Source organism: Bactrocera tryoni, chromosome 5 (assembly GCF_016617805.1).
Source record: "Bactrocera tryoni isolate S06 chromosome 5, CSIRO_BtryS06_freeze2, whole genome shotgun sequence".
NCBI classification, from domain to species: Eukaryota; Metazoa; Arthropoda; class Insecta; order Diptera; family Tephritidae; genus Bactrocera; species Bactrocera tryoni.
Window position 1 is genome coordinate 8,952,168 of NC_052503.1, and position 26,988 is coordinate 8,979,155.

Sequence of the window (26,988 nt, forward strand, 5' to 3'; positions counted from 1 at the left end):
TACATCTGCGAAAAGTATGGAGCCGATATTTGCAGATTATTGTATCGACATTCATACGAAATAATTAAATTGTTGATGAAATCAAAACTACCGGAGGCCGGGAAATGCAGATTGGAAGTCTCGCTTTGGGTATGCGTGTGAATGTGTTTGAGTTAATGCATGTTTGTTTTGGATGAATAATAGATATGCAAATAATGAAAATGAATACGACATTTGTGCATTTGCATGAGGGAAATTAACCGCGTATGCACGCACCAACAACCAATACTACCAAGTTAAGGTGAATCCAGTTGGCAGACATTGCCTGTCCTATTTTGAAATGCTTGTAAAATCGATCATTTCCAGAAATCGCTTGCTCAATTATGTGTTACCCGAAATTATGTGTACATATGTCTGTATGTCGGTGGTCAGATGTCTTCAAATAAGGGCTTACAATTTTCAGCTTTTTGAGAAACTCACGGTGTGTAAATCGTTTTTAAATATATACATATATTTGCCATGTGTGTGCGTATATTTATGTACAATTATACATATGTATATACCGATGCAGGCATTTAATTGGGTGTTTGGAATTAATTGGGACACAATTATCAAGAACATCGAAATGATTTTATATAACATGAATAAGTTTTGACACATCTAAGGCACTTAAGAGAGTAGTTTGCATGTCTGAGTGCACAAGTGTAGGTGTAGAGGTGTTTAATATAGTTTAACATAGAAAACTTCTATCCAAATATAAAAGTTAGTTACATACATATATACAATTGGTGCTTTTGGATTTGTAAAATCATTTCCATAATTAAAAATATGCCCGAAAGTTGAATAATGCCTGAGAAGATTTGATTTGAATTTTTCAAGCGTTGAGCCTAGGATGTTTCCAAAGTTAATGAGATACCGCACAAACTTGGTTGCTGCAGACATTGCACTGTATTTATTCATACATATACACTTAAATATTAAATACACTGCGATTTTTGAAAAGCGTGTATTATAGTGCTCTTCGAGGTCTGATTGCTCAAAGTTAGTTTTTTTTTCAACTTTAAGTTTAAGTAAGGACATTTTTTGTGTTCGATAGCTTCGAAAAAGGAAAATATTTCAGACAATCGAAAAAATTATGTCACGAAATTTTGACTGAAATTTTAATTTTTTAGAATTTTTTTTCCCTAAAAATGCGATTTTCAGTTTTTTTTCCTTTACCCAAGTTCCAAGTTAAGGTTTTACCTACGTATTTTTCACTCTAGATCATCCTGTAAGGAGTTATCCTGCTAACGCGGGCACATTTTTTTTAGCGTTGGCTCACCGGAAATGGCGTTTTTTTTTTCTCTCCAAAAATTTCAGTAGTTTTTTGTTAACAGTGTATGTTTGTAACAATAAAAAATTCTAATAAAATATTTCATGTTTTATATGAGAAAAAAATTGTTCAAAAAAGTCTATTTTTTACCCGAGGAAACTCATGTAACCCCTTAAAGAAGTAAGTATAATTAATAGATACAGTTTTGTGATACTCAAAGGGAAGAATCGTACATTTACATTCGCAAAGCATCCACAACAACAGTGAGATATGGAAACAACTTACAATATAAATGTCTTTTTGTGGATTTATAATGCAATATATGTATGCAAGTATTTTAGTAATAATTATAAAAATTTGTTAACTTCAATATTTTCGAATTTCCATAGCATTAACTACATATTTACATGAGTATAACCAGTAATACGTACGCACACATAAATACTTAAATAGATGCACGGGAGAGTATTAGATCACGTCAAGGTTAAGAAGACTAAAATAACAAAAATAACTCTAAGTTCGATTTTTTACCATTCTACAACTATATAACTATCTAAGGTTAACGGGGATTAGCGAAGATTCTTTACATCTATATTCAATGATAAATGTTACGAAAAATTTCCGAAACTCTTATACATACCTCATGGGTACTAATCTCTCTAAGTAGGCTATTGTACTTTAATTGTTGTATATGCAAGAATATATGTACATATGTCATACAAATAACTACAGTAATTAACGGTTTCATGTGTTTCGTAAAACTACACTAAGTCTAAGCTTTAAATAACGTAATGATCCAAATGTATTTGCCTATGTATATGTATATGGCTGTAGGTATGAAAAGATATCTTACGCTCTATATGAATACATACATATATATGTATATAAATATCTAGTATATTCAGGTTGTAAATCATGTGTTCGTGTGCAGTGTTTTGGGCCGTGAGTGTCAGTCAATCATATCCTTAAACATTCCTTTGAAATATTTGCAAACTTGCTTTTAACGATTTAGTGATATATACATACATACATATGTTTTGTCTGATAAAAATTGGCTTAGCATTAATTAAATATTTTGTACAATGCATTTCTCATCAATTCGATAGACTTTCACAAACGAACGGGGACGAGATAAAAATATCGCGGAAATTTGTTTTCTTCATTGTGCAATGTCAGATGGGCAGAAAGTAAAATGCGCACATAATAATACATATAACTGGATTCCATAGCAATTATTGGTACATGCAGCAGAAAACGATATACATTAATGTACGAGTGTATGTAATATTTATCATAAAAAAAATATAAACGTGTGTGGTGTACGAATTGGCGAATGCAAAAACATTTCTCTTAGGATAATTACGATTTTGAGTATCGTGCAAATAAGGTTTTCTTTCCATTTGGCGTGATACGCAGGTACCCACAATTCTACTTTAAATCGACTCATCCAATACCTTCTCCTATAGTCTAATAGTCAGCTCCTTGGACTACCGTTATTTAGTTGCCGAACTAAGGAATGTTACTTATCTGAATACTGTAATCGAGTTACGACTCCTACTTAGCAAGATTTGATCTCAACCTAAAGCTTATGCCCAATGATTTAGGCAGAGCGTTTTGTGAGATTGACTTATCCACTTATAAGTACATACTTATATGAAGCAAGGATCGAATTTCATATATTGGCCAATTGCAAATCGATCCAAATGCAGCAATAAAAGTTGCCGCGATTTCTGAAACGTATGCTAAATCATTATATTGCGAACAGGATAATTTAGTTTGTACGAGTTTTGTAACACCTAGAAGGAAACGTCAGAGACCCTATAAAGTGTATATGTATACAAAAGTAAACAAAAAATAGTAGGACTTTTTAAGTTGAATTTCACGCGAAAACTCATTATTCGAAATTTTTTTCTAGTTTGGTATACTATCAATGATATGTGAGTGGGAATCAGGGAATATCAAAATCAGGGAATATGATAACCCTACATCTGGACCAAGTGTCCTATCAAAATAATCATTAGTGTCGAAATCTTCAGAATGTTGGAAAAGGCCTTCGGTGAAAATTATTTGTCGGGAGCAAGTGTTTTTGGTTGGTACAAATTATTCAAAGGAAACGGAATTAGGGACAATATCCAGGACGACCATCAACATCAACTTAGGATCAGCACATCAATTAAAAAAAGGAATTGGTGCGTGAGAATCAACGTTTAACAGTCAGAGTTCTTACTGGCATTGTTCGAATATTGGATAAATCAGTGAAAATCAGTTTGAAAGATCATTTGGGGCTAGAAAAGTGAAAGCACGACTGGTTCCGAAACCACTCATTTTTTTCGAAAAACAGCGTCGCGTTAACGTCTGTGAAACATTGCTTTGTGACTACCTGGGTTTGTATTTGTAAAAAGGAACCGGAATTATGGGCCTGGGGAAACCGTTTTAAGTCAATTTAAGACTTTAAGGGATCGTTTGCATTATCGGATAGCATACACTGTAATAAACATTCTCTCAAATTTTGAAATCGAAATTAAAATTATTATGGTCGCTACAGCGTTTCTTGTAGAAAGAGAACAGAGTGGGGAACGGAGTAAGACATCTGCCTCGTTCGCATTTTTTTTTTTCAGAATGGTGTATTCAAAACGGTTTCTCCTCTCAAAGGAAGAGTTTTGAAGATATCTAGTTTCAATTTGGAGAGAACATTTTTAACGTAATTCTCTATCGCGCTATGAATGCTTTATTTTTTCAAATCTTCCTATTTTTTTCTTCAAAAAACTGTCGAAAAGAGGGCCAAATTCGTTTTGCTCGAATCGCCGCCATTTTGTCATTTCAAAAAAAAAACAAGTTCTCTATAGCACGATAGCAACTTTCCTACAGATTAATAATGTTTTAGAAACTTTTGTTTTCGATCAAAATTGCGGCTGCAATCGTGGACATCGTACAGAACCTTTTTTTACGTGCCATTTCAAAGATTTATTTAACTATTATGTAATCTATAAATAAACATAAAAAATTATTTTGTATTCGTCATGAATGTATTTAGTTATAAAAAAATCGAACCGATTAGTTAATTTCAACTTAAAAACAAATCACGATTTTTCGGAAGGTCACACTGAGATGTTCCCTTAAACATGAATCGTTACACGTATTGAAGGTTATTCCGAAAATTGATTTTTAAAAGTGAAAAAACGTTGGCACAAGTGTGTTAGGGCTAAGGAGTATGAGCATGACATAGATTTTGAATAATAAGTAAAGAATTTTAAAATTATGAACAAAGTCTTACTATTTGTTGCTCATAGCAATATAAATGGTCAGTATGATGAGCTGAGTCATTTAGCCATGCCTGTTTATCAGTCGGTCTGTCCAATGCAACAGGAGTTAACATTTTTTTTTATTTTATGAGAACTTTGTCACAAATCAATTGGATAATTATTATTTGCACAACCTCTCAAATGAAAAATTGATTAATAAATGACAGTTGTTAGTAATAGAAATAATGCATAACAATCAAAAACGTGAAAAGTCGGTAGAAAGTTTTCGCAAATGCTGCTCCAACATTTTATTACCCAGATATATGTACATATATAGTAACTCGAGTGACATGCATCGCCGAAATTCTTAAAAGTATGAGCGTATGTGAGAGGGAGAAGGGGTTAAGCCCCGTGCGGAAAAAGCATGCAAAAATAACTGACTTATAAATGGAAAAGTGTGTTTTCTGTAAATTCGCGTGCAACAACAATTGTACATCTTTCAATAGGATGGCAGTTGGGTGTCTGCAAAAAGCTGAAAATCATACAAAATTCGGTACTTGCTGGGGCAAAAGTCAAACGCAGGGCAGGCGCTACTTACTAAACGGAAATACATACATAAAGGTATATATGTATTCACTAACACTAAATTAAACTAAGCCAGCGAACTAATCTAAATTCAATTATTTAACCGATATTCTATGTGATAACTGTATATATGCATGTTCGCTTTATAATAAATTAAAATTTAATTGAATATTAAGACAAAATATAGACACAATTACTTTTTTGATTACGTAAGTACCGATTTCAAATACTGAGTGCACGCTAAAAATATACAATATATAACAGTATGTTTACCTAACAATATTACTATATACAAAGTGTGTGAGAGTGAAAAACTAAAGGAACATGTTCTTCCTTGGGAGGGTTCTTGTCGAACGCATTACGAATATTTGTTAATTTGTTGTTATTTTGCTTTTTGCTATTTATTTATGTACATTTAGTACTGCTATTAAATACATATGTATATACTTAAAGAACTACAACAAATCAAGGGTAAGAGTAAAAACAATTATGGTATTAATTTTAATTATTTTGCTTTCGATATGTTTAAACTTTAAAGTAAATAACATTTAATATTGGCTTTTTGTATAAGTATTTGTGTACATATATATGCGATAAATACGATACGCATGTACATACATGTATACTATGTGTAATTGAATGCATAACATTCGTGACATTGTTACCCTCTGCCCCGTCTAAAATGCGCCCATAAATAGCGCAACAACAACGTATGTATGGAAATGAAATATTATGTAGGAAAATTATCATTTTTAGAGTTAAAACTGTACAAAAATCACAAAATTTGCCAAAGCAACAACAACAACATTGCTTCTTTGCAATTTCTGTGACATTTGTTTTTATTCATTTACATTTCAAAACAAAAACTAAAATTTGGCATTGGATGATTTGGTTATTTTACTTGCGTGCCTCCATTTTTAATTGCAATCATTTCCACATTAAGTAACACTTGTTTCATTTAATTCAATAAATAAGGAAGAACCAGTGGAGAAGACACGAAAGACACCACGATCACTTAAAAGACATACTGAAAAATTTACTCAGACATATAAAGGGTTTTTCAAAAGGTACGCTACAAGACTAGACCGATGGAACAGCAAACGACGCCATATTTTTCTGCTCTTTTGACATTTCTCTTGAGTAATGTTTGTCATTTCATCATGAAAGGGTATACGATCCCACAACGAGTTGAAATTATTAAAATTTTTTACCAAAATTTGCAGTCAGCGGCCTCAACTTTAAAAGCACTACGTCCAATTTATGGTCGTCATAATCGTCCTGTCAAATCAACAGTTGAACGTCTAGTAGAAAAATTTTAATCCACAGGCACAGTAAAAAATGTTTCGGTGTCAGTGAGACAAAGCAGTGCCCGTAATGTTGAGAATATTGCTGCCGTTAGCGCATTAATTGAGGAAGACCGAAATCAGTCTTATCAGTCTTGTCGTTCATCATTTCTGTGACATCGTTGTGACGAATTTCGCGAAAGATCTTGGCCTACATCCTTACAAGATCAAATTTACGAAAGAACTGAAGCCGCTTGACCACCAGAAACGTGCATTGTTTGTGAATTGGGCTCGGCAACAACTTGAAAATCATCCGGCTTTTCATCGAAAAATCATCTTCATCGATGAGGCTCATTTCTGTCTGAATGGCACCGTCAATAAGCAAAATATGATTTATTGGACAGGCACATATTCCAAGAGCCACTATTACATCCCGAATATATTGCGGTTTGGGGCGGTTTATGGGTGATGATCAAGACTGGCACGTTACTGTGAATTGGAATCGCAATGATAACCGAATATTTTTGGCCCGAATTGGATGATATGGACTTGGACACTATATGGTTCCAACAGGACCTCGCCACAAGCCACACAGCGAATGTCACAATCGGTTTATGAAAACCAAGTTTGGTGAACGTGTTATCTCACGAAATGGCGCAGTCAATTGGCCGCCTCGATTGTGCGAACTGACGCCGTTAGACTATATCTTGTGGGGCTACGTTGAGTCTATGGTCTATGTCAACAAGCCAGCGACGATTTAAGAACTTCGTACGAATATCAAACGTGGATTTGCCGCAATATTGGCCGATTTATGCTTGAAAACTGTTGAAAATTGGGTTCAGCGTCTTGACTTTTACAAGCGTGACCGTGGAGGTCATGCAAAAGAAATCGAGTTCCATACATAATGGCATGGAATGTACTTTCACAGGAATAAAGAACTTCATTGATATCCCAACCAGTTTTTGTAACGCTCTTATTGAAAACCCCGTTACAAAATGTTCTCTCAAGAGTTGTCAATATAGACCCTACTCAAAAGACCCTGCTCACTGTGGCTTGAAACCACAAAAAGTCTTTATAATTAGAGAAAAATGTGTGTTTCTCCAATGCTTCTGGGAAACAAGCAAATCATACTGATGAAATTGGCAAAATTCCGCAAGTTGCTTAAAGGATATCTTATATATAGTTACTGTCACAGCCGGGTTTGATTTAAAAATGTTTCATACGTACGTCGGAGACTATGATTTGCCCCGACTAAACCAGGAAATGATTGCTTTATATTCCAAACGAGATGTGTGCGCAAGAAAGAGTTTCGTAGAAATCTGTAAGCCATATAGTGCTACAAAAGGTGTTTAGCAGGAGTGCTTTACTTAAATTGAAGGCCATCATGAAGACTCGAACGCACAATGTACATATGCGGTTGTGTAGGTTTCTATGCGATAATCAAATCTAGGCTTAAGATAAACGGCAATATTCAACTTATTCCCCACCGTGGTGGCACAGTGGAGCATGTATAAAAGTTCGTTACGAATTTTGTGCTGAATTGGCTTAGTTCTGAAAAAATCTGTTCACAAAGCCAATCATTCCCAATTGTTTGCCGTTTTTGTGACGTTTGTGAGTACTCTGCATGCGCTACGCTAACTTTTATTTTATATTAAATTTTTCTTTTATTTAATATAAGTTTTATGTACTAGTAAATATGTATGTAATTGTGTAAATTAAAAATCCTTTTTTTGGTTTGTTAAATATTTTGTTACAAAGCACAGCTCAAATGATTCAATGCATATTTGCGTTTAAGGCGTTTGCAAATCTTCATATCTTGCCAACGCCAACAGGCTTCACTTCGTCATTACTTCATTAGAATATTTTCGTATTTATCGAGACTTTCTGCATTTGTTCACTACTGACTGAATGTGATATTGAGTGACGGACACTTTCGGACGTAGGTACGTTGTCCATTAACCACTAAATGTTGCACCGGGCTTGCATTGCCTGATACAGAAGTAGTTATTTGTCTTACCATTCCGCTGCCGAGTTGCTGTAGTAGGCCAGAGCCAGATCCCAGCGGTCCCGATGAGAGCACAGTTGAGGTACGTCTGGATCGTATCGATTGCATACTGGACGATAGTAAAAATGGCACACTGCTTGAGGTGTTCGGCATTGATCCACCCTGTTTGTTGGAGGATAATAAAGGAGATTTCTTTGAAAGGTTATGAAGTCTGCTCAAAGCATACAGTTGCTAGTGTCATAAATACGTTATATCGTACAAATGTAGGTGTTTCTTGTGCGAATCTCGAAGAAAAATGTGCCAGTGTGTGGCAAGCCAATGGATATATTTTCGGTTATGTTCTGCGTAACTCGCTACGTTTATTTGCTTGAGAACTTTTTAATTTCTTCTCTTGAATCAAACACTCGCACATTTTTCTTCGTTGGAAAGATGTTTGACAAGTTTTTTGTAGCAAACAGATTGCAATTTACATAATGTGATGGGTAATGCGTTTATTTGAAGCTGTTGAACAATCATAATAAAGCAAAATTACGAACCGTTTAGGCAACAAACCAAACAACCAATTACACAAATTAACATTTTAATACAGAAATGACAATAACACAAACCAAAAATCTGTGGAACAGAAGCAAAGCAAGAAACGCATAATTATTTGGTGTAAATATGTAGAGTATATGCGGTTATATAGCAGGAGTAATATTTTTAATAGTGGCAGTAGTAGTAGTAGTTGTACGAGTAAATTGCAAGAATACGACAAACCAACGCAAAACAATCATCAACTCAACAAACCTTGTTAACATTCGTATTTATGTAACTATGTACTAGGTGTGCTGTGGATCAGGGTACGCAATTACTCAGTGCTTCCGAGCAAAATCAAGTGGACCTCGTTCGAATCTAAAAAGCGGGCGAATATCGGCCGGTGAAAGCTTTTCGCGAGCGAAGGTGTAGCACTGGACTTTGCTCGCGAGCAAGTTTTCGCGTACCCATATGAATGCATGTAACTGGAAAGTTTACAGTAAGCATAGCGTAGTGTTTGCGTTTTAGAGTAACAAAGGACATTCGAATGCAATCGCTTGCGTGTGAGTATAGAGTGGTGGTAGCGTGTAGTTACTTAAATACATATAAGTAATATGTGTACATATGTACATATGTATGTATGTATGTCGCAAAGTCATAGCGAAAACGTGTACTCACGATCATGCTCCGTGCAAGCTGCAATAATTTCCAATTAACCGAAAGTAAACGAAATAAAAAATATATTTCGATAAACAAATGGAATGCACACATTTGTAGAGAAATCGCTTAGAGATGGGACGTTACACAAGAACGAGAACAAAAAACACTAATACGAAATGAAATTTTAACGAATATACGAAATCATATAAATGAATTAATGAAATTATGCCCACTGAGATAGACACAAGTGGCGAATGTGTGTATGTATATATGTTTGTAGGTGAGAATTTTAGTGAGGCTCTCGCTGGTGAACACTCAGAATAAGTATGTAAATGGGAAAATGCAGTATTTGCACGCGCACAGAGATTATTGCTGCGAATTTAACCTGAACATGAAAATTTAAAGAACACTCAAATATGTAGATATTGAACGTTTAGGCTGTCGCTCTCTCTTTTGTTGAAAATACAAGAAGTCATTATAGTCAATTCACACAAACTTATAACACCGAAATCAAAAAACCTAAAAAACGTCAACATTATATCACACTGAGACTTAAAACGATTTAATAAAAAAACAGTTATGTTATCGAAAAGGACAATAAAAACAAAAGCGTACTCTCTTTCTTATAGCAAAGATTTACAGTTAGTTCTCCACACTCTTTTTTCGCTTCAACATATTATATTTTCAACTCACGATTTTTGCACAAAAAAATCCATCTCTGCTCTACAAATTTTATATACCCGATAATACTAGTTCCACTTCAAAACATTTTTCTAAGTAATACTCATTTTTTCTTTTTTATTTTATTAACATTGACATAAATTTAAATATTTAGATATAAATCAGGTTTTGTGGGTGTAAAACGCAGTATTTATGATTAGTCATATCATTTTGATAAAGAAATTAAAATGTTTTAGAATCCTTGCCAATCAAAATATAAAAGATTCAGAATAAAATAATCATATTTTTACTATTTTTTATTTATCGCCCTAAAGTCGAGTTCGTTGCTCTTTTAAGGGGTTATATACAATTAGAATTTTCAAAACATCGATTTTGTTTATTTTATTTTATTAATGTACATATATTTAAGAATAAACACGGAAAATTTCATATCGTTCTGGTGAATATTTTCGAAGTTACGCGCATTCCAAATTTTAAGCGCATTTTTCTCAAAATGGTACGTTCAAAGCCGGTGATCAACATTACTAGAGATTAGTCTCAAATTTTAACACGAGCTTCTTAAATATATTTTTTAATAATTAATCGAAGATTTTTTTCTCAACGATAAATATTTTTTTATAAGCAATTTAGAAATTTGGTCAAAAATCTTTTTTTCTGTTTTAAAAGACCGCCATTTTCTAAAACAATTTTATTTTGCTTATTCCTTCGATTAATTACTAGATTTAACATTTATTTAACGAAATCGTTTTTAAATTTCAGAGGATCCAGTTCAGAGGAACAGTGTGTTTTCCGGAAAGTAAAAGAACTGAGTCGACTTTAAAAATTTATTGAACCAATCTGGCAGCGCTGCATCGACGCAGAAGGAAAAAGAACGTAGTCTCCTTCTCCGTCGATGCAGCGCTGCCAGCGCGATTTCCAAGTATTGAGGGCGTCACGGAAGCCATTCTCCGGAATAGCCTTGAGAGCCGAGGTGCATGCTGAATGGATCCTCTCTGTCGTCTCAAATGCTTGCCTACATTTTCAGGCAAGGAAACAAAAAAAACTTTCGGGGGTGCCACATCTGGGCTGTAGGGCGGCTGCGGAAGTGTTGGGATGCCGGGCTTGGTTAGTTAGCTGTTCACAAAAAAGTGAGTACTTTTGTGACCATCTTCGCGCACATTTCCGTCACAATGTCACGAACCACAGATTTTGATAAAATTAAAATTGGGGCGTCTGAGTTCAAAACTTTGCAACTGACCAGCCGCTCGTTCATTAGCTAGGAACGCCTTCTATTGAATCCAGTCGGTGCGATCACGATCCGAACTACGGTCGTGGCGGAAGAAAATCAGTTCTATTACTTTCCGGACAAAACCTGTATTTTGGTCACAGCAATTTGTAAAAAAAAAAAAATTTCCAAATTAATATTTTTACTAATACCAAGTCTTAAAATACAGTTAAAAGATACCATAATATATGTACAAATTTTTGTATCAGTAAACTTAAAAGTTTTCTCTAAAAAAATTCTGAAAAATTCGCTTTTTTCGGCTTTCTAACTATATATAGTATATCCCTTAACAAACGGATTTTTTATATAAGATTTTCATTTCTTACCACTTCCTCGTATACATAATATACCAAAGATAACATATAAACACATTCGTAATTACAACATCTTTTAATTGTAAAAATATAAATAACTGAAATCATAAGTAGGCAGCCTTTTCCTCAAATACAGTATCGTCGATTATTTTGAAACACATTATCAACAGCAAAATGCAAAATATTCGTCACAAAATTATTATGAAAACAACAAAAATAATTGCTTAAGTAGAATAAATTTGTGTGTAGGCTTCAATGAAGCAATTAATGCGATGACAGTGTAGTGTTTGGAAAATATTCCAAATTTCAAAACAGTTTTAATCATTTGCTCTTAAGGCATCTTTTCATAGTGGGTAGCTATTTTGCCACTTCACCGCATCCATTAATTAATTACTTCATTGCTCTTGGTAATTAAAACAGCTTTCATGGACAGTTAATACTTCTTGAGCTTACGAGTATCGAAATAAGAAAGAGAAAATATTTATCAACGAATACGATACAGCTGGTTATCATTTGACGAGCGTGCGGAGGCGAGTACGAGCTTGCAAAATGGCATGAAACGAACGAACAATTACACATGTGCTCAGCAGTTCTCACACATCACAAAACAAAGCGTCAAGGCTTAATGCTTTAACATTTTTATAACCGTTATGATATGCGAATCGAACATCGCACCGTACTCGCACAAGATACCTTAGTTGACTTCTGAATGGCAATAATTGTTGAGACGTTTTTTAGACTTACAACATAGGCCGACGAGGAGGGTACCGACAAACTCGATCCAGAGCTACCGCGTGCACCAAAACCATACGTCTATTTGAGGAGTAAGTGTAGAGGGGTATTTACCATTTACCAATTACCGTTTGTCATTATTATGTTAAGTAGTTGTTGTTGTTATGTGATGAAATGTAATCAGTGGTAAGGAAATGAGAAAAAGAGTTCCGATTTTCAATTTTTTATGACAAATTTGGTTAAATTCATTTTTTTTTTATAAATGGACAAACAAAAATATTTTCATTTAAAGAAATATATAGCTGCAAAATTACAAACGAAAATATTTGATTCACTATATAAACAATTCAGCTATGCGATAGTAAAGCATTGGCATATAATGTTTTGTACAAACTGATTTTACTTCGCAATATACTTAAATGGAACTATTGATGTATCATTGTATTTGTAAGTATAAAGTTATCAAATTACTTGAGAAACTATAACTTCACTACAACATATTCAAGTATTTATTTGTACTTTTTTGATTAATCACAGCAATAGTAACATAGCGCACTCCCGCCCCACCCACAACTACTTATTTATACAGAATAACCAAAATAATGTAGTCAGTGAAGCTTCCTTAAAATAAATGCCAACAAAAAAAAACAAGGAAATAAGTAAAAGGAATTAAAAGCTGAAATCAACCAACATAACCACAAAGTAAATCAACGGGCGCACAACTAAGTCGACGCACACGCTGTGGTATGAATAAGTGATGGATGTGTTGAGAGGAGGGCGGCCACTTACAGTAGGCGGCGACAGATTGATTGTCGAGCCGCGTCGTTCCTGTGGTCCGATGCTCGAGTGTCGGCGTGTTGGCAGCCCGCTGCCCGGCGTGCCACCTGGCGAGGAGGCGCACGATGGTGCAATGCGTATTTTCGGCGTCATCAAGGTGTTGTCCGACAGCCGTCGGTTGGGGAATGCATTAGCCACGCGCAGGAAATTACTATCGGGCGATGACGGCGAACAGCCGAACCACCAGCCGCCCAGCATGCCTGAACCTGTAAATAAGCGAACTGCAAAAATTAAAAATATTCAAAACACCACATTGCCCATGTCGGCTGCGGTCACTTTCTACATACAAGCATATACATATGTATGTACTATATATTCATTGGCGTGTGTATAAACATGAGCGTATAGATATTTTTGTAAGTTCTGCGATGTGCAAGGGCATGGTTTTGAATTCCTAAATGAGTGTGTGCGATCACATCGAAAAATAATTGAAAAGGTCGCAACCATGCACCACATATTATATGGTCTAAAGGCAACCTCCTCAACTACTGGGTATATAATGTACAAATTCTTCTATTTGGCCTCAAATTTGACAGCGTCTTTATGAATACAGTTAAAGCGTTTTTCGGGTAAAATAAACATCAACACTTTAATTATTTGTTATTACCTTCAACCCAGCTTCATAGCGTGCTATTGTGGATAGAGTCAAGTATATACAAAGTAAATATACGCAAGTGGTACGGTTCCAGGGTTAACGAAGTATGTATCGGGATTAGTGCTACCTAGGCTGTTAATTGCCCCCCGAAGGCATTGAGAGATATTCAATTAGGGTTTTGGACAACTGGGGCTCAGCTGTGTACGTGCACTGCCTTCGGCCATGACAATATTGGCGTCCTCGTTGTGCTACGCGGCATTCGAAATTGATTTATTTGCAAGGCAAACCGCATAGTTGGCTCCAATGCCATTACTGGCTATTTAACTGCCAACCAACGAACAATTACTCACATTATTAAATATATATATCTTTATACATAAAAAGTACGTGTCACGTTGTTTGTCCGCGATGAACTCCTAAACTACTGATCCGATTTCAGTAAAATTTAGCACACTGTGTCCAGTTCTTATCAACTTAAAAAAAGGGTAGTAAAAATAATTCACATATAAAAAATACAGTGAAAGCTCTACAAAATGAACGCTCTATTAAGCGGACATCTCCATTACGCTTGCATATTGCTGATGTTTATTAAGTTCAATTTATTAAGCGAACAACTCTATTAACTGGACAGAAAGGCTGGTAACCAGACATTGAAAAGCAGCCTTGAATTCGTTAATTTGTCCAATGAAATTTATTTGTATAAACATATTCAAAATTAGACCTCAAGTACAATACCTTGGATTCTTATACCGACAAAAACGTTTTGGACTTTTTTCGTTAATAAAATTTTGCCTGTATTGAATAGTTTATTATATGAATAATGCTATAAAATGTATACCACAGCAACGGGTGGCCGGATCCCCTAGAAGAAGTATATATATAAATATGTATTAAGTAAATTTTTGGACTGAAAAGCCTATGTTCGACTCTCATGGGTATATGAGGCTATATGAAAACTCTGACACATAATTTTATAGGTCATCTCGCCCTAAAGTCGCCAGAAGTTGGGATTGGTATCATGTGAAAATTTTTATTATTTTTTATTGCTAAACAAAATGATTCCACGACGATGAAAAACGCGAAAACAAATAATTAATATTTAAACTTTTACTGACTTTAAAAAGCCACAAAAATTCTGGTATTTAAACAGGTCATGCACTGATTCACTTTCTGGTGACCATCGTGATGTTCATCTAAAATTAAGAGTTAAGTTTAAACCGACTCAGGCCGCTGCCCTATTTTCATGACAATGCAACTCCTGTCAAACGTGTCGAAGTTTTATACTATTTCTCCTGTAAGGGAGAGTATACATAAAGACTGTGCAGAGGCGATTCGGCGCCGTTCGCAGCAACTCGGACTGCATATGAAACTATTCAGGCCTTGGAGCAAAACAACAAGCGTGTCATTCGCCAGTTACCAGTCGAAATGTCCGAACGAGTCATTGAATATTGGACTCAACGGATGGACCATTTGAGAGGTAGCAGCGGCCAATATATGAAAGCAATAATCTTCAAAAAATAAAAACCAAAGAATGTTCTTTCTAGCCTCGAAAAGTATCATCCGGTAAAAATTTTCAAAGTACATAGTACCACATCCACCTTTCATATAACCCATTGCCATATCTTTTCGTTCACTTTACGATACCTACATAAATCAGGCACCATTGAAGATGTCGGATTAAAACATTACACAAATAGTGCAGAATATAACTTTGGCAGCCTTCAGACATCTAGACCCCTATACCTATTGTTGTGCGGATACTGCGTGAGGTATGGATAAACTCTGAATTATACCAAATATAGGAAATTTGAGACTCATGTTTGGCTTTATAGCGTATATGTGGATCAATATGTAAGATATTTGAAATAAATTGGATATCACCATAGTTTAGAAACAAGATATCTAAATACATTAAGGCGAATACTTGTATATTTCCCACAGCATTGATATGTATAGCAGGATGAATATCGTTACTTGTATTGCTGAGTTTGATTTTAGTCGGACTGCATACAAGGCGATTTAGAAAGATCAGTCAACTCCTGAAAATATTTTCTTACGATTTGCAAGAGTATAAAATGTTCTGTTACACTCTACCTTAACCCCTCCTTACTTGTGTACGAACACAATAAAAACTTTTCAAAAGGGCAAGCTGGAACAAATTGCTCTGGCGTTACCGCTTGTTCCTAACAACTTTTTGGGGCTTTAGGCGCTTCATTTGTTTTTTACGCAGCAAACGAGTACATAAAAAAAAAAATTCTTAAGCCAAATATTTGTATGCAAATATGAAGTCATGAAAGTAGCTAAGTACTCATTGAAAGCAGTCAAGCGAAATTAAATTCCAACTTCGAAGCTGTTTGTAAACGCGTCAGCGAAATAAAATTGTGATATCTAATGGATCTTATTATTTGTTAAGTTCGAAACGCATTCATGTTGGTCATTCAAAATTTGCGGCTTCCATTGTTCAATGAACTGCCATTTCTAAATGCTTCAAAGTTAATAAGTGTATTCACAATTTCATTGTATTCAGGTGATTACAGTGACTTTTGTCCAAGCCGCGGAGGTTACCTCTAATGCTTATCCAGAGTCAATATCAATGTAGACAGCCAAGCAGCAATCAAGTCATCTTGTATCGCATATCGGCCAGAAGTGTCTTGGGAAGCAGATCAACAGCGGAAAGTGTTTCCAGAAGCAATCAACTTCACTTCGAAAGGTGTGCGGCTAACATACGAAAACGTGAGCAACATTAGGAAACCCATACATTTTCTATACGAGGATCTGGATAGAAGCATGCTAAAGAAAATCAAAACCCGATGGAACGAGCTACTTGGGTGCAAAACTGCAAAAGTCATGTGCAAAACGGTCGGCCACTGGCCACTGTCTGCTGGCGACAAATGCACGCAGAATACGACTAAGAGAACGAGAGGACTGCTGGATATGTCTAGACCAAGGCCGCAGGGAAACAATGGAGCATCTCCGAATGGAGACTATACTGTAAGTATCTGGGGTCCCCAATCGATAGTAAGCCCACAGAGTCTGTTAAAATTCGCGTAAATCGTAGGCATCCTAAAGTGTGACCTCTCCTCATGAACCTAGTAACTGAATCGCATCTGGTATCGCAAGGACCAAAACTGGTCTATGCGTGGTTCATTGGCTTACCAGACAAACCCAACCTAACCTAACCTTTGTCCAAGCCAATTGACGCGTTCTACAATGATATGTGGAATAATTTACTCAGGTCTCACTTACTAAGAGGCAGATGACTATATCGAACCGACAGGGGCTACCAAAAATAGTACTATCAAAATTCTAGTCGGGGACTGAAACCGAAAGCTTACTCCCTCAATACAAAATGTTGATTGTCTATCAAGACGAGATCCGCTTTTCTCAACTATTTCGCAGTATCATATGCATACAAATATGACATTTGTAGACATTAGGCTTTTGCTTGGTCAATTGGAAACACACCTATTCCACTAACGTCGATATCTTCATTGATGTCATTCATAACGACATTGTTCGCGTGAATAACTATAATTGCAAACTTTCAAATTCCGACAAATTCCCGCACACCTGTCGGTATGTGGGCAATCACGTGCATTTCAGTTGATACATATAATGTGTGCATGTATAGTGTTAATGTGAGTGAAAATAAACGATTGTTATATGTGTATGTACCTCCGGAATTCTTGCGTGCCATATCCTCTGCACTGGATGTTTTCCGCTGATCGATACGCAAATTGGGTATATTGAATGGAGGGGCATTCATGTTATCCGATGAGAATTGATGCCGCAGCGGACGATGGCGCTCCGGTGATGGTATTGACAGATTGTCCAGTTTCAATTTATTACGTTGCTGACGGTCAATTTGTTCGAGCATCTCTTGCAGCACCTGTTGAAAGTGAGAGTTGAAAGTGAGAGTATTGCATGTGTTTGCATTGGAAAATGAGCTGTCACACTAACACCGACTAATTTTTACACCTATGTGCCCTGCAGTCAAGCAACAAACTAGTCTAAAAATGCAGCCTGGACTACATATTAGAGAAATCAAACTAAACAGAATAACAACAGATTGATTTATTATTTTGCACTATAATTTATATTAGATTATTTATTTATTTATCTCCCTCTGGAGTAAACCGAATATTAATTTCAAATAAAAGATTTAGCTTCAAACCAATGTACTTGTACATCGCTTGTTGACTTTTATATAGAATACGGCTCATATAATTTCGAACGAAATCCGATTTGGACTTCACTCTCTAACTAGTTTTTAAACAACGGGACAGAACAGGTTGATTTGACTGCAGGGGAGCTGTGATAAAATGTATATGTACTACTATGAGAAAAAAAAATAGTAAGCCTTTGTTCATAATTTCAAAATTCTTAATTTGTTTTTCAATATCTATGTCGTCTCAAAGTCATCCTCCTTGGTTCCAATACACTTGGGCCAACTTTTTTCCAATCCTTGAAACAGTTTTTAAAGTCAATTTCCGGAATTGCTTTCAATGCGGGTAGAGATTCACGTTTAATGTCTACAATTGACTCAAAACGGTTTCCCCGGAGTGACCGTTTGAGTTTGCTAAATAGCCAGAAGTCGCAAGGAGCTAAATCAGGCGAATACGGTGATTGCGGCAAGATATTGGTTGAAAATTTGGCGAAAAAATCACAAAGAATCAATGCAGTATGTGACGGTGCATTATCGTGTGGCAAAAACCAAGAGTTGTCGGCCAATAATTGTGGCCTGTTTTTATGAATAGCTTCGTGCAAATGACGCATAACACTCAAATAATAATCCTTGTTGACAGTTTGGCCGGTCGGAAGGAATTCGGAGCTCGATAATGGAAGAAAGCTGTCAACATAACCTTGATTTTTTCGGCTTCGGTTCACCTTTGCCATGATATTCGGCCGACTGATCGTCTGTTTTCGGATAGTAACTATAAATGCAAGACTTATCGCCAGTAATAATACGTTTTATGACATCCTGGTAGTCGGAAAGCATTGTTTCACAGACGTTAACGGACACTGTTTTTCGAAAAAATTGAGTGATTTCGAAACCAATCGTGCTTTCACTTTCCTTAGGCTCAAATTATCTTTAAAAATGGTTTTCACTGATTGTTTTGACATTCCAGCATTGCCAGTAAGATCTCTGACTGTTAATCGTCGATTCTCAAGTACCAATTGCTCTATTTTATTGACGTCTTGATCATCAATTGATGTTGATGGCCGTCCTAGACATATATGTATTTTTGCTCGAAAAATTAAAAAGTCTTACTATTTTTTGCCTACAGTGCATGCGGGCAGGCATGTGTGCTTTTGAATGAGGATACAAACGCTTAAATGGGTTAGTGTTTCTTAAACATTTCGCAAACCCGTTATTTTGAAGTAGTTTAGCAGACATATGTATATTTACGGATGCAAATGTGTGTGTATGTTATATAAGTGCCACATTAATGTATACATGCACATACATACATATAAGTATACGAGTATTAGTTTAGTGTAATTTTACCTCTACCAGCATACAGTATTGTTCGAGGTTCAGACCCGGATTAACGGTGTGTGGTATCAATAGTGGAAGCACATGCGTAGCCATTGTCTCCACCGTCAGACCATATGTCTTATCGACAACCATTTTATGATATATATCTGCAAGCAATTAAACAGTTTTTGTACAATTAATTTTTCGAGAAATGAGTGCAAGAGACAAAAATCCAATAATTTGCATTATACTAAGGCAACCAAAAATACAGTTATTCTACGCTAATAATATTTTCGAATTTCGATGACAAGGATTCGAGACTGGAGCTTCCTTGCGGTTATCATATTATAAATTATAGTTTATTTTTACCAAACAGAAGATTCCCACTAACTTACTGGCGCACTTTTCTGGAATTTAAATTTACAAGCAGCATAACTCTATATACGCGCCTTTTAAAGGTTAGATCCAAATGCAAGGCATATAGATTCAATTAGAGTCTTACAGTAGAATAGAACTACCTCACAATTTCTTTATACCTGATTAAACATGATTATCAACACTGATTACAAATACTTACGCACTGTACGCATCACTATATCCGGTTCCGGTATACGGACATCGCCTAGCAGCTGCAGCACCTCTTCCATAACCTTTTGCAGCCACATTGAGAAGCATGTTTTGATTGGAAAAAGATGAAAAAATTAATTTGCGAATTTAGGAGAAGCGCAGGTTGTGCAGGTTGTGCAAGTTGAATGTGCTCCGTTGAGTAACTCTCGAGTTATACTTAGAACTTACTCAACTGCAGCATTTTAAGGCGAAAGTACAGGCAAAATTTACACAAAAATTTATAAGTTTAATCACCTGAGCACGCTCCAGTTTGTCCATGAGCCCCTCTATGCAGATAAGTACGTTTTGCACAATTTTCGGATCCGCTAGATTCTTTTCGAACACAGATTTCACCTTTGGAATCACCATGCGTCTGATCGAAACATCTTCGATATTGTCGAAAACATTTGTAACTGCCACAACAGCAGCGCTCTGCGAGCGGAGCACAAAAATGAGAGTGGATAATTTGGACTTGTAAAAATTTCGAATTTCGAAAACCAAAATAATGTTTTCCTAAAACTTATAAAACCTCATGCGGCATGCAGTTTGTAACAAGCAGCCTGAAATTTTAAAATAAATTTTATATGAATTCGAACTCTTTACCTGCACCTGTATCGTTGAGCTTTCGAAAGCAAAAAACAGCATTGGTATAATGTCGGTGGTGACATCGCCCGGAGCGGTCTTCTCTATAATAAGGTGTAAATTTTCCAACAAGGTCACTGTGGCTTGTATGGACTTGGGCGAGCCGAAAATTACCCTGAAAAAAGTTTGCCAAAGCAATTCATCTATAAAGTAAATGACTTTTTTATTTCTTTTGGCTAAATTTATGCTTGTTAAAATTTCGTAGTCATAGGTAAAAGCACTTCCTTAAAGCGGTGCTAGGAGACACATTCATGCCGCACAGGCGTTTCATTAATAAGCAACACAAAATAAAAACAAAAATTCCTTTGACTTGTGTTTAACGAGTGCCCGGAATATGGTAAAACTTCCCATTCGTCTTGGCGCGAGCATGTGTATATGTTTGTTTGTTAGGTTTATTGTGGCACCAAATAGCGAGAAAAAAGTAAAGCTGCAATAAGAGGATAAATTTTACAGCGAACACACAAGGACAATGCGACTTTCGCGCGACAAACTGACAAACTTAAATTGTGCAAACAACTTTTATCGCAACGACGACAATGGGCGACATGACGAACACGAACGAGAGTCAACAAATCAAGAACAAGAACATGAAACGGTGAAAATAAGCACAAGTGAATTGTGACAAGCGCAGATGAGAAACAAAAACAATACCTACATGAAATTAGAAGGCAAATCAAATAAGTATAGTGCCGGCGGTAATGTTGCGTGTCTATTTGGATTCTACTTGCGGTGGCATGAACCGGACGCAATGAAATGCGCTGAGCACTGCTATTGGTAACCTAATAAAAACAACTTGAGTACAAACAGAAGTGGCTGATGACTCAAAGCGGTGGAACAAGTGAGACTGGATATCTTACTGCTCGAAAAGTTAAATTGTATTATTATATTTATTTTTTAAAAATGTTGAATTATGGAAAATAAAGCACTTTACAGGAAACGCGGTAAATATAGTTATAACTCTATTTAAAAGATGTTTAAAAAATGCTGTAATCACATTGAAATGTTTTGATTTAAATTTTCAAAAATAATTGAAAGCAATAGCTTAACACTTACTTCATCGTTGGCGCCATAATCGACTCATATTCACCCGGTGATGCCTCCTGTATGAGTTTGATGACGGGCTGCAAAACCGCTGCCAGTACTTCGCCATTGCTGATTTCGGCCTGCAGCATTGGCCACACATTTTGCCACCACAATTTCTGCAATAGAACGTTAATTGTTAGGCATAATGGAATGGCGGTCAGCGTAAAATCTCTCTCATACATAAAAATAATATATATAATTTTTTATTTTACGGTTTTTGTTTTCCAAAGCTTTGGGTGGGAAATTAGGAAGTCATAAAAGGCAAACAACAACGGCTAAAACATTACGTTTAAGTAAAAGCAGTCGCAAGAACCACCTAAGTACGCGGGTACGCGGCAACAGGTCCTTTTATGTGCCAAGCAATTGCTGTCTCATAAATGTGTCGGAATTTCATTTAGCCATTAAGCGCGCACCTGACGCCGTGCAGCGCTTAGACACACACAGCCGCTGCCAAACTAGAGACACTTTCAGGTAGAATGCACACATTTGCAAGGCAAGTTTCGTGGCGGTGCTCTGATGTTTACTGCATAGTCAGCTGTTGCATTACATTTTTGTTTTTTGCTTTTTTGTTTTCTTTACACTTAAATAACGTGAAAACCCTGAATATTACTTATTCCCATCAATTGGCTTGCTGCTGCGAAGTTTTCGTCAGGTACACAAGAGTGCGGCAGTCAATGCTTTAACGTAAGTTTTTCCGGAGTCAAGTACAGGGTTTGTCGGGAAAGTGATAGGACTGAGTCGATTTAAAAGAATTGATTGAACCCATTCCGGAATAGCTTTGGGAGTCGAGATACATGCTGTTTGGATCCTCTCTGTCGTCTCAAAATGTTAGCCTTTCATCGGCCTTTTCAGGCAAGGAAACAAAAAAAGTCCGGTGGAGCTATATCTGGGCTGTAGGGCGACTGCGGAACGTTGGGATGCCGGCCATGGTTAGGTAGCTGTTCACAAGAAAAGCGGTGTGAGCCAGGGCGTTGTCGTGTTGCAACTTCCAATCGGCTGTGGTGTCTTGACGGACCCGATTGACCCTTCGTTGGAGCCTTTCGACTTTGATTTTGATAAATTTAACATCAGGGCACACGAATACTTAGTCGACGGAGGGAGTTCAAAACTTTGCGCACACGAATCACTTTGTCGGTGTTTGTCGAAGTCGCAGGTCGCCTGGCACGGTCTCCATCAGCGACTTCTTCTCGGCCCTCCAAAATTCCTGGTGCCATCGAAACACACCATTTCTTGCTAAAGCAACATCTGGGTAATCCTGTTTGATCATATCAAATGTTTCTGTCGCAGATTTACCGAGCTTCACACAGATTTTATCGCGTACCTCTGCTCTAACGAACGCTGCCTTTTCGGCTTGCACCACTCACAGAAACACGTCGCGCGAAAATGCTTGTCTGACTCTCCAGGTGCTCGGAGACAACTGACCAGCCACTCGTTCGTTAGCTAGGAACACCCTCTACCGAATCCAGTTGGCGCGCACGCTCCAAGTTACAGTCGCGACGGAAGAAAATCAGTCCTATTGCTTTCCGGACAAACCCTGTAAGCATAAAGTGAGTAAATGTGTGCTGGCTACTTACTCTCGGTATCAGCGGCATCGCTTCCATTAGCGTGTTTTTGTAGAAGTGAGATTTCTGCGATGTGTCCTTCATGTTGACCACATCTAAGAACTTGAGCGCATTTACACCGGGATCACTGAAAGTTCAAGCGTACGTATGTAGTTATATATGTATGTGTGTAAGTATAGTTGATGTTTCCACAACTAATTTATGAATGAAAATTTCTAATGAAAACAATTCTGCGCGACGCAGCCATTAGCATTAAAGTTTATTAACAGTTAAATAGATTAAATTCCAACCGATACGAAGAAATATTCCACCCCATTTGCTGATGCTTTAACTGAAATAAAAACTTTTTTAAGCATTCAACTTCAGCACTCGCATCAAGAGCTTATATTTTCAATGTGGAACAGCGCAAATTTAAAAAAGTCGTCTAAACACACTTTACTTCTTTTCGAAGGCAAAACAACTGTCTGGCCGTGCACGGCTATATAAGCCTATATAACTGTACGTGTGTATCGCCATTGCGTTGGTGTGTGAGAGTCGCTTCCATTGCTGCATCCGAGCAGACAACCAAACAAACTACATTTAAGCCTTGCGGGTAATGTACTTAACCTGTGTAAACAGTGTGGATCTCGTTTCAACAAGATAGAAATAAGGAATAAAAGAATTGTTGACAACATTTAAATTATCTTTAAAGTGGTTTAATCTCCAGCAGAATGGAAAGCGCAAATATTTGCTTGCTTACGAGTTTCAATTTATACTTGCTCTTGCCTCCCACTTCGGACGCATTATTCCACCTTTTACTCGCCCTCTTTCGTGATTATACCCATTTACGTGACTGGCCGTCGACATTTACAGAAAGTAGTGATGCACACCATCACATGTTGCTGAGATTTAAATTTAGTTAAATCATCCATCTGAAAGTTTGCCTCTTTGCACTGAAAGCATAATTATTCTTATGTGCCGACCAAGAAGTCTGAAGGATTGGCACTTAGGTGGATATAGTAACTTGAAAGTGGATTTTAGAGAAGTTAAGCAACTTGACATATTTAACGCCTGTCTAAGATGACCAATAAATTAGCTTTAGTAATTTCAGTCTAAAAATATTAAAAACATTTCGTAGTCACAGATAAAACTTATTCGAAGCATAAATAAGGCCATATTCACCAATATATAACCCACATATAACCAATAATAACCCTTATATAACCAATAATAACCCATATATAACCACTATATAACCATTTTATAACTAAAACCTAATTTTATTTAATACTAGTGGTTTCTATTATATCGTTTTCCCTTCATCTGTAAACTTACGAAAAGTGATGTTACGTTATTTTGCATTTTAGGTGACGGTATACATAGTATCTATTAATTGTTTTTGAATATTAACATAATTTCACAACATGTTTCTTTTGCATCGAAACAACAAAAAATGTTTGGCTTTATCGGCTAGTAACTTTGAACTAGACTCTCTGGGCAAGCACAAGAAATACTTTTCTGTATAAAACCTTATTTACACTCTCTTCTCCAAAAACTTATAAATTTATTGAATTATCTCACAATAACCTGCGAATTATCTTACATTATCTCAACATTAAACGTATTTTCATTGATAATTGCAACCCTGCATATCAGGAATGTCGAGTATTCCTCATTCTGTAAATCGCCTTAATGTGCGTCTAGTATTTTTATGTCTATCAGCATCCTTTAGTCTAGACACAGTCAGCAGCGGCGGATGCGTCAAAGTCTCTGCCACACTCATTACAAAAAGTGGCAGCAGCACCGTTCCTCGGGCTATGAACGAACAAACAGCCACGCGCGATATCACGCTTCCAGAAGTGCAAAAGAAAACTTAAAGCAAATCCAAGTCAGTAGACTACATCAAGCTGCGCAATGAGGGCCATCAGCTGCAGGAAAACTGTAATTTACACCTTTGTATTCTGTTGTACTTTCCGCTTTGTGCTATGCTAGAGCGCTTTCTCCTTCATCCACGTCTGTGTTATTTTCCACAAGTATTAAAGTATTTAGTGTGCGAGTGTGTGTGCGAGATTATGTCTCAATAAATCGCAATCTCAGAATGGCGTAACACTTGTCAATCAGCATAAGGTTAAGTTAAACAAACCACAACGGTATACGCTCCTACATTACTTACTATACGTATCGAAACGCACTTCTCACCAACTAAGTGGCGCGAGTGGCAGACTCACGTAATAGCTATGCATACTCATACACACATGTATAAACAGTATTCCTTCGCTTTGTGATATTTTATACAAATCTTATCTCTTACGAGGGGAGCGCCTACGTTATTCCGTCGCGCGGGGTCAATTGTTTTCGAGAAAGCTGAGAAAACGTGTCACACTGCATAAATAATGGCGGCAATCTTGGGGGAAAGTGATGGGAGGTAAATGCATGAGAACATTTTCATTCCTCAGCACATTGAAAATTCTGAACATTTCACATTCCAAGAATTCTGAACAAATTCGCCCACGAGCCTCATAATTTTACTCTTCGTATATACGTAACTAATTTAAAACCTGACTTGAGACGATATATGTATTAAAGTAAACTTATACGTGCATACAGGGTTTGTCCGAAAAGTAATAGGACTGATTTTCTTCCGCCGCGACTGTACTTCGGAGTGTGCGCGCACCAACTGGATTCGGTAGAGGGCGTTCCTAGCTAACTAACAAGCGGCTGGTCAGTTGTCTCCGAGCATCTGGAGAGTCAGGGCAAGCATTTTCGCGCGACGTGTTTCTGTGAGTGGTGCAAGCCGAAAATGCAGCGTTCGTTGGAGCATAGGTACGCGATTAAATTCTGTGTGAACCTCGGTAAATCTGGGACAGAAACATTTGATATGATCAAACAGGATTACCCAGAGGTTGCTTTAGCAATAAGTGTTGTGTTTCGGTGGCACCAGGGATTTTGGAGGGCCGAGAAGAAGTCGCTGATGGAGACCGTGCTAGGAGACCTGCGACTTCGACAAACACCGAGAAAGTGACTCGTGTGCGCAAAGTTTTGAACCCAGATCTCCTCAGACCTAAGTATTTGGTTAATTAGCCAGATGCTAAATTTATCAAAATCAAAGTCAGAAGACTCAAACGAAGGGTCGATTGGGTCCGACAAGACATCGCTCAAGACAAGACAACACCCACTCACACCGCCTTTCTTGTGAGCAGCTACCCAACCAAGGCCGGCATCCATACGCTTCCGCAGCCGCCCTACAGCCCAGACGTGGCCCCCCGGACTTTCTTTTGTTTCTTTGCTCCAAAAGGCCGATGGAAGGCAAGAATTTTGTGACAACAGAGGGGATCCAAGCAGCATGCACCTCAACTCTCAAGGCTATTCAGGAGAATGCCTTCCGTGAAGCCTTCAATGCTTGGAAACCGTACTAGCAGCGCTGCATCGACGCAGAAGGAGCCTATTTTGAAAGTTTTTAAAGAATTGTAACCATTGGTTCAGTAACTTTTTTTAAATCGACTCAGTCTTATTACCTTTCGGACAAACCCTGTATCACAAATTTGACAATTTTAGCAATGTTTAAGTCTACTGCTGAGAATTAACGAATTGTTAAAGATTGTAAATATAATATGTAATTTATGCTGGTGAGT

At 36.8% G+C, this 26,988-nt stretch overlaps 1 protein-coding gene across 6 annotated transcripts in view; it reads right to left on the bottom strand.

The window, feature by feature from the left end:
* Positions 1-26,988, bottom strand: part of LOC120776903 (SCY1-like protein 2) — a 41,481-nt gene that overhangs the window by 4,222 nt on the left and 10,271 nt on the right. Inside the window, exons 9-18 of one of the 6 annotated variants that reach the window (XM_040107968.1) lie at positions 23,390-23,504; positions 21,786-21,931; positions 20,694-20,847; positions 20,346-20,522; positions 20,062-20,134; positions 19,515-19,651; positions 17,681-17,894; positions 13,363-13,616; positions 12,586-12,654; positions 8,419-8,598 (exon numbers count right to left, since the gene is read on the bottom strand). In XM_040107968.1, the coding sequence (XP_039963902.1) occupies positions 8,419-8,598; positions 12,586-12,654; positions 13,363-13,616; positions 17,681-17,894; positions 19,515-19,651; positions 20,062-20,134; positions 20,346-20,522; positions 20,694-20,847; positions 21,786-21,931; positions 23,390-23,504 (1,519 nt within the window). Of the gene's footprint in view, positions 1-8,124; positions 8,599-9,600; positions 9,619-12,482; positions 12,655-13,362; positions 13,632-17,680; positions 17,895-19,514; positions 19,652-20,061; positions 20,135-20,345; positions 20,523-20,693; positions 20,848-21,785; positions 21,932-23,389; positions 23,505-26,988 lie in introns of those variants that run through there. The other 5 variants (XM_040107970.1, XM_040107973.1, XM_040107972.1 and 2 more) reach the window with 5 other exon arrangements.